The following is a 12,994-nucleotide window of genomic DNA, read 5'->3' as shown; positions in this document are numbered from 1 at the left end:
ATTTGAAGTACTGTGTGGACGGAAAAGGGAAATCAATCGCAAAATTCATAAAATGAATTTAAAGACCGAACCAATCGTAACGTTTGAAGCAACCATACATACACGAAGAACTGTTCTGCAACCATATATACACGACGTAAATTAGCACCATCTATAGTGGGCCGAATCGTCAATTTGTAATTTAATGCTCCTTAAGTCCATATCCTTAAGAGTGACTGAGCCCTGATGCGGTCCGAGTTTACAATGATATTTCCAACGATATCGGACACCCTTCTGGCATTCAGTCTTTTAAAAAGATAGTGAAGGGCTATGTGTTGAGAGAGCGTATGTTGAATGACTAATATTTAAACTTATGTTCAATTTTTTTCTCACTTCTTTCATATTACCTTATTTTTTTATATATATTTTGTAATTAATTATTGAATAATGTAGGTCTATAATCATATCTCTGTAATAAGTTGATTATTCATTTTACTACCCCTTCTTATTACTTTTTTTTGGATGGTTGCGTGGAAGAGCACAAATGTGAACGTCGCCATCGTTATTATTTTAATCTGTATACAATTGGTTATATACTTAATAAAGACATTTTGAATTGAATTGAATTGAATATGTTACAGTAAAAGTTGGAAATCAGTGATTGTTGACAATTACTAGTAAAAGCTCACATTCACTGATTTGCTAAGGCTACGCCAGTAAAAGTTCAACAGCTATTTTTGACCAACTTTTACTAGTGAATGCTAGCATTCCCTGGACGATAGCAGTGAGTTTGAAAGATTCAGTTCGTGCGATTACCCCATGTACTAAAATATAAGGATAAATAAAGATAAGTTGAATTGAGTCGCCTAGTTTCAAAACACGACAAATCCACAAAAGTCAAATGTTGAGAAATTGGAAAAAACTGTTTTAGAGTTGTTAAAAAGTAAATATAAAGTCAATATTTTATTGCTAGGAAATGATAAGATTTGTCGCAGTTTGCAAAGTATATATGATGTTAGGTTGTAAAGAACTAGAAGACGAATCCATTAACATATATAACTCATTTTTCTCGAAAAATGGATTTGTCGGGTTTTGAAACTAGGCGACTCAATTATAGGCAATATAAGGATAACATTAAATAGTAAAATCTGGCGTAAATTCGCTTTGTTTGTAGTTATGTATAATTGTTTTGTTATCGTTGTAAAAACTATATTCCCTATTGGAAGAAATTTTCTGTGAAAAATTAAGGTAAACTAGGCACTTGCAAGAATGTAATAGTGCTTGTTTTTCATTTTTGCAATATAATGAAGTCATAGCAAAAGTTAAGCATGCAAGAGAAAAACATATTGAGGAACCTAGTGACTATGAACTTATTAAACGTTTTGATATGCTTGAAGAAATTCACAGTACGTAAGCGGACTTTTTTTCGACTAGCGCCTTTATTATTTCAGGCGGTATTTGTCTTGGGGCCTTTTTATTTTTTAATTCATTACTCGCTATTTTTAATTCTTCTAGACTAAAATCAACAAAGTTTGAGTTTTTATCACAGTTAAATATCACAGGTCTATGTTTTGGAAACAAAAAATTTGCTATATTTAATATAAAATTTAGAGAAAGATTCATTTTATCTACTAGAAACAGTGTCCTCTTAAAAACCCCATAACAATCACAATCCGAAGATTGATCTTACTTAAATCTTACTTAGACCATTGGAGGATTCCCATTCCAGGTTACTGATGGAGTCTGATGGAGTCTTCCAGGGTTTTGAGTTCCGCTTTAAGTTAGTTTCCACTTTGGGAAGCACAACGGTTCTGGTCCAGTTAGTGGAGTGTTTGCTCTTTTTCTAGCTAGATCGTTTCCTTTTTCATTGTTTTCTATACCTCTTGGTGGGCTGGTACCTAGAGTAGGAGTACTTTATTATATTTGCCTAATTTGTTCAGCTTTCCTAGGCATTCCTTGACCAACTTCGAATTGATGGATACTGCGTCGATCGCTTTTAAAACTGCTTCAATATAGATAAGGTAAGTATTTCTTGTTTCCGATAGTTCCTATCTTAGATAAATTGTACGCATCTTTCGATAGCGTAGATTTCTGCCTGAAGGATGCTGGGGTAGGGTACCCATTAGTTTTGAGTATTCAGTTTTTGGTCCAAATAAAATCAGGAAGGTAAAATATTATAGATCGAATTTTATGTTAAACTAAAACGGTAGATTTATCCGTTTTTGGATTGTTAACTAAAGATAATGTGCTACTTTTTAATTACTATGTGGCAGGGTTCATTTCCTTAAAAAAAATCTGGATATTTTGCCAGGGGTGCATATATGGGAGAAATAATGGCGGCAATTACCCCTCTCAGGAAGTAATTTATAAGATAAAGTGTGATTATCATCATCATCATTTTCAGCTTATTCGGCCATATTTCCAATTTATGATGAAGCCTTCCTCACATATTTAAATACTCCCTTTGTAGTTGGGCCCATATGGTGGTCTATTATTGGCGATGCGGACCCAAGTTATCCCTGCTAATTTCCTAATACATTGGTCCCATCTCAGGTTCGGTCTTCTTCTAGGTCTCTTAATTCCTCGTGGATACCATGCTGTAATTTTTATGGTCCATCTGTTGTCCATTCTTCTTGCCAGATGTCCAGCCCATTGACATTAGAGGGATTTGACTCTGTGGATGACATCTATTACCAAACCAAGAGAGACGGTAAAAAATATAGTGGATATGACAAGTGGAGGCTCAAGGAAAGTAGCAGTGAGAGGCAGGATCAGGCGGACAAAGGGCTGATTTTCAAAGTTCTCTGGGCTCAATGGAATTCGAATGTGCAGATTCAAAGTAACAAGGTACACAGATGGATGGCAGGACAGTAATAAGGTACTGTAAGAAGGTAAGTTACTGGTACCAAAGAAGAAAATTAAAAAAGGGACAGGTTTTGATATGAAATAAGTGAATTGTCGACTAATTGGAGAAGGAACTAGAAAATTGTAAAAAGGGGTTATTTTAGTTATTAGGGTGTGGTTTTTAATTAGTTATTGTGTTTATAGTTCTAGAATAAATATAAAAAAATAAAGTTTAAGTGTTTTATCGTGTGTTTTAAGTTAGGCACCTAGGGAATCCGTAACAATATCCTAATATATAAGTATAACTTAATAAAAAACATCTCGATTTAAATGTATGCATAATCTAAAAATTCCGTATTCTGTATAATTAATCAATCAGTGAATACTTAGAAACAAACAGTGAAGTGTAAATAATTAGCAATTGTAAAGAAATTTTTATATTATTATTAAATCAGATTCGTGATGCATATGTATCACGAATTTTCCAAGATATCCACTACTTTTGTCTACTATGGTATTCATATATTATCAAGAATGTGTATGATATAATAGTATAAACAATACGTTATAAATATTCCAAATATTCTAATATTAAATGCCATATATCAATCAAGATAACAGTTTTACCTGTGGTTTTACTTTGAATCATGTTATCTGAAATATCTCTGATACAATTTAGAGATAAGATTTTAAGAAAAAAATTCTAAGAAACAATTATACTATTAAGTGTGTTATAATTATATTAATCCGTGGGATTCTAGCTATTTGTTTACGTCAGTAATTAGACCTTTATTGGTGTTTTTATTTACGAAAAAGTGATAATGGTGTACTAAAAATCGCATTACTACTTTGATTAATTGTATTTGAAGTACTAAAATTTTGAGATGTTAATTGTTGACTAACATTCATTTTATTCACTGAATCGTTTCATATGTGAAATACAGGTATAAACTTCTGACTCTTTCTTTTCATTTCTTCTACTATTATATTTGGATATTCGCTCTATTCCAGATCTCTTTTGTGGCTGAGAATTTATTGTTTTAATGACTTAATGTGACATTTTTTACAAAAAATAAGAGTTTGAAATTTAGCTCCGTCTCTGACGGGCAGTTCTCAAGACAGTCGCCAATCTTCTGATACCCGGTTACACATCTATCTTTTACCCCTCATGTAAAACGGTTTAAAAACTTACGTATACACTAGAAGTTTTATCTGCAGCATTTATTATTTAAATTGTATTTCTTCTTCTTCTTCTTTAAGTGTCATGTTCCTAGTGAACGTTGACGACTGCCATGTTAACAATATCTCTGTATCGCTCTTGTTCTGGCGCTATATGGAGTAATTCATCCGCGCTCAAGCCTGTCCATTGCCGCAAGTTCCTCAACCACTAAAGCCTCTTGCGCTCAATCCACTTCTTTCCTTCGATTTTATATTACATATCGAGGTTTCCTGGTTAAATGGTCAAGGTATTCAAGTTTTCGTCGCTTGATCATATTCAGAAGTAGTTGTCGTGCTCCATTCTTCGAAGAACTTCTTCATTTATGGTTCTAGTGGTCTAAGATATTCTAAGCATTCTTCTGTATGTCCACATTTCAAAAGATTCGATTGTATTTATCGTTTCTTTATTAAGTGTCCACGTCTCACATGCATACAAAAGAATCGACCACACATAACACTTTGTAAACTTCTCCCGTATTTTGATGTTTAGTGAACTATTTGAGAGCAGCGACTTAAACTTCTGAAATGCATTTCTTGCTTGTTCTATACATCTGATTTCGCATGAAGGATCGATATGTTGATTAATCCAACAGCCTAGGTATTTAAACTTCGCCACTCTCTCCAACGTTTCTTCATTCAACAATAATGAGGTCTCGCCGACATCTACTTTACTCACAACCATATATTTCGTTTTATTTATATTAATAGATAGCCCCCAATTCTTAAAAGCTTTATTGACTCTATTTACTAATTCTTATAGATCTTCGAGATTTTTTGCTGTAATTACGGTATCGTCGGCATATCTGATATTATTGACTATTTCTCCTCCTATTACAATTCCTTTTTAGCCACTTAGGGATTATTTAAATATGTTTTATGAAAAAACGTTGAAGAGGGTGGGAGACAGTATACACCCCTGTCTCACACCCCGTTTAATATTAATAGGTCTAGATTCTCTGTTATTCACGGTAATAGCTGTTTCGTTCCAATACAAATGCGAAATTAGCCTAATATCTTTGTCATCTAGCTAGATGTTCTGCAGACTTGATATTAGCTTATTGTGCTGGACACGATCGAAGGCTTTTTCAAAATCAATAAAGCATAGGTATACAGGTCTGGTTACTTCCCAACACATCTGCAGAAGCGTTTCCATCGTAAATAGTGCTTCCCTGGTTCCCATGCATCGTCTGAAATCAAATTGCTCTGAACTCAGAGCTTCCCCGCACTTGTTGCTAATTCTTTTTTTGGAAAATGTGGTAGAAGTAGCTTGTGCACATGACTCATTAGACTGGTAAGTCTACAGTCTGAACATTTTTTTGGTATTTGGTTTTTTATGCAAAGAAATGAAGACAGATTTTAGCCAGTCTGCTGGAATTATATTTAATATTTTTATATATTAATATTAATAATAATATTACGTATAATAATATACGGTATCGTCGGCATATCTGATATTATTGACTATTTCTCCTCCTATTACAATTCCTTTTTGGGCCACTTAGGGATTATCTAAATATGTTTTATGAAAAAACGTTGAAGAGGGTGGGAGACAGTATGCACCACTGTCTCACGCCCCGTTTAATATTAATAGGTCTAGATTCTCTGTTATTCACGGTAATAGCTGTTTCGTTCCAATACAAATGCGAAATTAGCCTAATATCTTTGTCATCTAGCTAGATGTTCTGCAGACTTGATATTAGCTTATTGTGCTGGACACGATCGAAGGCTTTTTCAAAATCAATAAAGCATAGGTATACAGGTCTGGTTATTTCCCAACACATCTGCAGAAGCGTTTCCATCGTAAATAGTGCTTCCCTGGTTCCCATGCATCGTCTGAAATCAAATTGCTCTGAACTCAGAGCTTCCCCGCATTTGTTGCTAATTCTTTTTTGGAAAATGTGGTAGAAGTAGCTTGTGCACATGACTCATTAGACGTGTAAGTCTACAGTCTGAACATTTTTTTGGTATTTGGTTTTTGAGGCAAAGGAATGAAGACAGATTTTAGCCAGTCTGCTCGAATATAATAATAATAATAATAAATAGTCTTTATTGTAATCCATAAGTATTGCAAAAGGCGAAGTTGAAGCATTGCTTCCTATCTTAACCTATATATGATCAGTTTCGTATACCTGATTGAACAACACAGTAAGTTCATTTATGTTTTCATTGTTTAACAATTTTAGCATTTTAGCCATTCACAATATATTTGATCTGATCTACTTGCTTTATTGTTTTTGGCTTGATTATGTTATTGTATAGTTTTTTCCACTTCAGATTTTAAAATTGATGGACCTGTTTCTGTCTTTAAGTCTGACATGTCTTCTCTACTATCATAAATAGGTCTTTGATGTACCTCTCCCATTCTTCCACTAAATATATGTCCTTCGTTGCTTATAAGAGTGCTGATTTTATTTTGCCTGTACAATCCAGTGACTTCTTCCAAATTTCGGTGTAGGTTGAACTCGTCATGTTTTTGTTGCAGCTCATTCACAGTTCTTTAGCTTCCTTGATTTTTCGTTTTATTTGTTTCCTTTTATATTCTGTTTCACTTTTGTTTTTGAATTTTCTTCTCTTCATTAGCTCAATTATTTCATCCGCCATTCATTGATGTTTTCTCTTGTTGTGATGAATTAGAGTTTGTGTTGCTGTATTAGTGATGCCATTCTTTATGTTGTCTCATCGTTCTTCTATGGTTAACACATTAGATGTTTGAGTGATGTTCTCTCGTACGTTGTAATTCATGGTTTGTGTGAATTTGTTTTAGTTTCAACGCATTTTAGCTGTTGGCCATTAATTGATTTTCTGACGAGTGACTTTTGTATTAATAAATTAGTAAATTGCATTTGTAAACACAAAAAGCTAATTGTGAAATTCTTATCGATTGATAATAATCCTCAAAATGAAATATTTCTAAACAATTTTGTAACATTATATTTTATTTTGTAAAGTTGGCCAAAAATATTAGATTTCTATTAAACACTTATTAAAGAAATTGGAATATATCCATATTGCTTGTAAATTTAATTATATTTTTTTTTCAATGTAGGAAAATCGACAGTTTTTTTAAAAATGAATGACCCCGTCGGTTCTCCAGACGGTCTTTCATCCAAGTAAAACAAACCGTTTTTTCGTATACCTACAAGGTTTTACTAGATACGTTATGACTGAACAAGTCAGAGTGACAGGTAAACGGTATGTGTAGGAGGATTTAGACACTTTCAGTCATTAAAAACATGACACAAATCCGGCTATTTGTAAGAAATAAAATAGAAAAGCACCTTTTATCGCAGATAACTTAATATAGTTTCTATAAATTAATTATCCTTGTTCACAGGAGATACATGCATTATTACTACAATGTAGTTTATCTGCTAATTAATTTTATGCATGATGTACTTAACAAATATTTGATTATAACTTACATTAATCTCATCATTTAATAGAATCTTAATGTTATATTGCTTTAACTAGCCAGGATATACACTGAGAGACAAAATCTAAGATATCTTTGACTGAAGGAGATCATGTTAAACCTAACCTAACCTAACACAACCTAACAATACCAGTATAGGGGAGATATATAACAGTTGAGGGGTGTCTCACTATTTGAACATTGTACATTTTCCTTACGTCGCTGGCAGTCATCGGCAGTCTTACGGCCGGCGCCTATAATAATTACATGGCAGTCATAGGTAGTTTTCTTCGAAGTCCTGGCAGTCGCTTGGTAGTAAAATTATATTTTGGCAGTACTTGTATACTTTTTACCGAAGTGAGGCACCCCGCGAGTTGACCATACTTCGGCAGCTGATTCCTGGGAGGTGGCCTTTTTTAGTGGGCATTTGAAAATTTTGAAAAAATATTACAGCATTTTTTAATAAATGGAGGAAAAACCATCAACTCCTTTTTTAAATATATCATACATCCAAAACCTACGTTCTTGTCGTAATTTCAGTGCCGAACCGTGTCGGACCTTGATAATGGGTATTCTATGAATTTAACCGGTGCTGTGCTGTACTATGCCGAGCCGTGTTAGGCGTTTGTTTAAATTCTTTAATAATAAAATAAACCTAAGATGGTTAGAATATATTAATAACATTCACAGCCAAAATAAACTCACTGTATTTGAAGATCAAGAATATTTTAGCACAAAAATATCATAACTGACGAATAAAGTACCTAAATATATAAAAAAAATCATTACATACTACACAAGCATTAAAATTTACACGAATCACATGTAAAATAAATCTACCCTACCCACTTTCAACATTAATTCAAATATCTTTCTTTGAAGTGCTAATTTATTAATTTTATGAATTATTGTATCTGACAGCATAGCGAAGAACGCTTGCTGATATTTCTACTTACTCAGTTGCATTATAGTGGTCACAATCTGCTAAATTTGATTCGATATATCCTAAGGCAATAATAGACGCCCTAGTGAAACAAGGTATTGACAGGTATTATATAGAAACTCTCGCCAATATATACAAAGAAGCCAAAGCAAAAGTAATAATATAAAAAACAACCCCAGAGTTCCCAACTGGCAAAGGAGTACGACAGGGAGACGCGATATCCCCAAAGCTGTTTACAGCAACGTTAGAAGAAATCTTCCGTCAACTGGACTGGAGCAACAAAGGATTAAAAATAGATGGAGAATATCTTAACCATTTAAGATTCACTGATGACATAGTCCTAACTGCCAATATCTAATCATGTAGAACTACAAGCAAAAATTATAATAATGAACTGAATACAGGCAGCAATAAAGTAGCTCTTAAAATGAATTTCGCAAAAACTAAAGTAGGTAATGTACAACGAACTAGTGGAAAGAAAAGACATTCTAATAAATAACCCAATACTGGAAATAGTAGAAGAATATATATATTTGGGACAACTAATACACAGCTCGGGATCTCTACTACCAGAAACCAACGGAAGAATTAAGTTAGCATGGAGTACCTATGGAAGAAACTCAATCATATTCAAATATATAGAGTACCACTCTATCTAAAGAAGAAAACATTCGACCAATGTGTACTACCAGTCGCAACCTATGCGTGCGAAAACTGGACATTTAACAGATACGGCCACCGTCCTTTTAAAAGCCAAGTTACAGATTTCTGTAATACTCAACTTTAACTCCTTGAATGCAGATGGCACATTATGAATTTGTTTAGAGATAATATTATTCCGTTAATTTAACCACCACATGTTATATTTTCACTTGTTAGTGTGTGAAAATTACACTTTATTGAGTTCGACTTTTTTCAGTGTGTGACATGGATGATTTGAGGTAAGTCCTATGTATGTTACTGTATTTTTGTAATCAATTAGAACGTTGGTTTTTGTTAATAAACACCTAAAAAATGTTCCCATGTAAAAGCTTGGTTATGGTGAAATATGTACCGACAGTTGGAACTGAAAATATCTGCATGTTCTTTTAAAAGGACAGTGGCCAAATCTACTATAACAAAACTACATTTTTAGGTATTGGAAAAGACCACTGAAATTCCATGAGTTGTTGGAGGAAATTGCAAATCTCGATGCAGAAATACCGAATAATATTTACATATTGCCTCCTGAGAATGCAAATGAAGAAATCACAGATGAAGATTCCGGGGATGAAGAGACCGTGAATATGAACAACTTACCTGGAAGTCAGCTGCGTGCCGAAGTAGAAGTAAGTTTTGAGGAACGTACTCAAACTCCGGAACCTCAAACTCCGGAACTAGAGAGCGATCTTTGGGATAGTGAAGATGATTTACCTTTGTCCGTTTTCCGTACTAAAGAAACTGGCTCGAAAAAAAAGAAGCGCACTTACAAATGGTTGCAAACAGACATAAATTCAGATTTTTCTTTGTGGAATGATATTTATGGGCCAAAAGGCGTGTAGGATGCCTTTAGAGGCATTTCATTTATTTTTTGACTCTGAAATCATCGCTATGTTGGTGCATTCTAGCAATCTATATGCTACGTCTCATAACCGCAATGGAGACATTTCTGGCAATGAAATGCGCTGTTTTTTAGGGGTACTCTTGCTTAGTGGGTATTCTGGTTATCCTAGGCGTGAAATGTATTGGAAGAAATCCAAAGATACAAATAACCAACTTGTTTGTGAAGCCATATCTAGGAATAGGTTCAAGTATATTATACAAAATTTACATTGCTGCGACAATAATAATTTGTTGAATACTAATGATAAATTTGCTAAGATTCGCCCTCTTATTGACGCACTAAATAAAAGATTTATCGACTTTGCACCCTTTCAGGAGAATCATAGTGTAGATGGAAGTATGGTTCCATATTTTGGACGCCATGGAACCAAGCAGTTCATCAAAGGAAAGTCCATCAGATGGGGTTATAAGTTTTGGGCCGGTACTACGAAAACTGGTTATGTTGAATGGTTTGAGCCCTACCAGGGTTCGACAACAATTATTGCGGATGAATATAAAGAATTAGGTCTTGGAGCTAGTATAATTCTACAGTTTGCTCATGTTCTTCAAGAAAGATTTCCCAATACTCCGTTCCACTTATATTTTGACAATTTTTTTACTACACTTGCTTTGTTGGAAAAACTGACAGATATGGGTTTGAAGGGAACTGGAACTATCAGAGAAAATCGTTTAGGCAAAGAGTGCATTTTGACTCATTCTAGCATTTTGAAAAAAAAAAGATAGAGGTTTATTTGAATTTTGTACTTCAGATAACAAAATAATCTTATGCAAATGACATGACAATAGTATTGTCACGATTGCTTCAAATGCCACCAAAATTATGCCAACTTTACCTGTAAAACGATTTTCTCAGAAAGAGAAGAAAAATGTATATATTCCCCAACCTCATGCTATAAAAAAATATAACGAGAATATGGGAGAGGTTGATAGAGCGGACCAGAACATTAGTCTATATAGAACGTCAATAAGAGGGAAAAATGGTATTTTCCCCTAATTTGCCACTGTCTAGATATGGCTTTACATAACGCGTGGCAGCTTTATCGAGAAAGTAATGGCAAAAAGAACCATTTACGTTTCAGGCAGTCAGTTGCTCTCGCTATTTTAGAAACTTTGAAAAAATCATCGAAAAGAGGCCCTAGTCGCAATTCTGCTAATTTACATCAGCATTCGAGATATGACCCACTAGACCATTTAGTTACTTATCAAGAAAAACAGACAAGGTGTGGTATTTGTCATAAAAAATTTAATTTCACCTGTCAGAAATGTGAAATTGCATTACATCCTAAAAATTGTTTTGTGAGTTATCATACAGCTTAACATTTTGTTCTATTATATTCATTTGCTTTTCTAATAAACGCTTTCTAAAGAAGGTTGTGTATTTGTCCATCGTCCTTTTAAAAGAACACCTGTTTTTGAAAAAACCTGCAAATATTTTTGAAAAAACCGCCTACCACATCGTTGGTATATTATATTTAGCACTAAAAAAATCATAATATCAACTAATTTGAAAATTAATAGTTTTGGCCTTATCTGGGTTAAAACGGACATCATAAGGAAACTGCAGGTCGCACAACGCTCAATGGAACGAAATAGGGAATAAACAAGGGAGATTGTAAAAGAATACAGTGAATACGACAAAGAACCCAGATGTCATCCACAGAGTCAAACTCCTCAAGTGACAATCGACAGGACACCTGGCAAGAAGGACGGACAACAGATGGACCACAACAATTTCAGCATGGTACAGAAGAATTAAGAGACCTAGAGAGAGACCAAACCTGAGATAGGGATAACTTAGGCCCATATAGCCAACAATAGACAAAAATGAACTTAACTACAAAGTGAGTATGTGAGGGAGGCTACACCATAATTAGAAATGGTTGAATAAATTGAAAATGATGATGATGATAATGATGAATCATTAAATATATCTAAACAATTATGTAGAATAGAATTACATTATTTTGTGTAACTATATGCAAAAATATTAGATTTTTAAAAGTACTTGATAATACTAATATTTTTTTCAGTGTAGGCAAAACGATAATTTTAATGTAAAATTAACGATCCTGTCAGTTCCCTAGAGGCTCTTTTGTCTTAATTTAGTTCAAGTAAAATGGCCCGTTTTTCGTCTACACACAAGGTTTGACCACAGGTTTGACTTAGGTTGGATAGGTTTTGACTGAACCGGTAAGACTGATAGATAAAATGTTATGTGGAGATGGGGCTTTAACAGACTGGATTTTTTACAGACAACATGCAATGTAATTGACTTTGAGGCTATTTGTATAGAAGTACACAAATAAATAAGTACTTCATCTTATATACTACTAGCGTGTACCCGCGACTTCATTAGCGTCGAATTAATCATTTGTAATGGTGATGATAAAGCAAAGCAAGAATTTCCATTAACATACAAACTGGATAAAATTTTCTCACATTTATGTCAGCATAAGAAAAAAACAATATGGCGATATTATTATATAACTTGGTAATATTTGAGGGGTAGTTTCATCTCGTTGGAATTTGACTTTCGAAAAATCCGTTTGTCAAAAATAAGCTTTTTACTTCAAGCAGTTTAAGCAGAATCGTGATTAATCAATGACCAGACTTTTCGAAACACCCTGTATGATTTTTTTAAAAAAATTCAAAATATGTAAAAAACAAAATAAATTATGGGTGTTCAAGCGTTTTCCCGAAAGACTAACCGTTTTTTAAATAACAAATATGGTAATATTTGAGGGATTGCGTTTTCACCCTCTTAGAATTTGAAATTCGAGAAACCCCTCCTTATCGAATCTCTACACCCCACAGTAAATCCGTTTAACAAAAATCAGCTTTAAACGTCAAGCAGTTTAAGCAGAATCGTGATTACTCAATTGTCATATTTTATGAAACACCCTCTGTAAATTTTTAAAAAATATGTAAAACAACAAAATAAAATATACGTGTTTAAGAGTTGTTCCGAAAAACTCACCGGTATTTAAATAAAAAAT

At 33.6% G+C, this 12,994-nt stretch overlaps 1 protein-coding gene across 1 annotated transcript; it reads left to right on the top strand.

The window, feature by feature from the left end:
* Positions 1-10,115: 10,115 nt before the first annotated feature.
* Positions 10,116-10,721, top strand: LOC115874496 (piggyBac transposable element-derived protein 3-like). Its single transcript, XM_030889645.1, has one exon. The coding sequence runs from the start codon at positions 10,116-10,118 to the stop codon at positions 10,719-10,721; it is 606 nt and encodes a 201-aa protein (XP_030745505.1).
* The last annotated feature ends 2,273 nt before the right edge of the window (positions 10,722-12,994 follow it).

Source organism: Sitophilus oryzae, unplaced genomic scaffold (assembly GCF_002938485.1).
Source record: "Sitophilus oryzae breed Bouriz unplaced genomic scaffold, Soryzae_2.0 scaffold_1297_pilon_pilon, whole genome shotgun sequence".
NCBI classification, from domain to species: Eukaryota; Metazoa; Arthropoda; class Insecta; order Coleoptera; family Curculionidae; genus Sitophilus; species Sitophilus oryzae.
The sequence above is the reverse complement of the archived record's forward strand: the minus strand, read 5'-3'. Positions and strand labels throughout refer to the sequence as shown.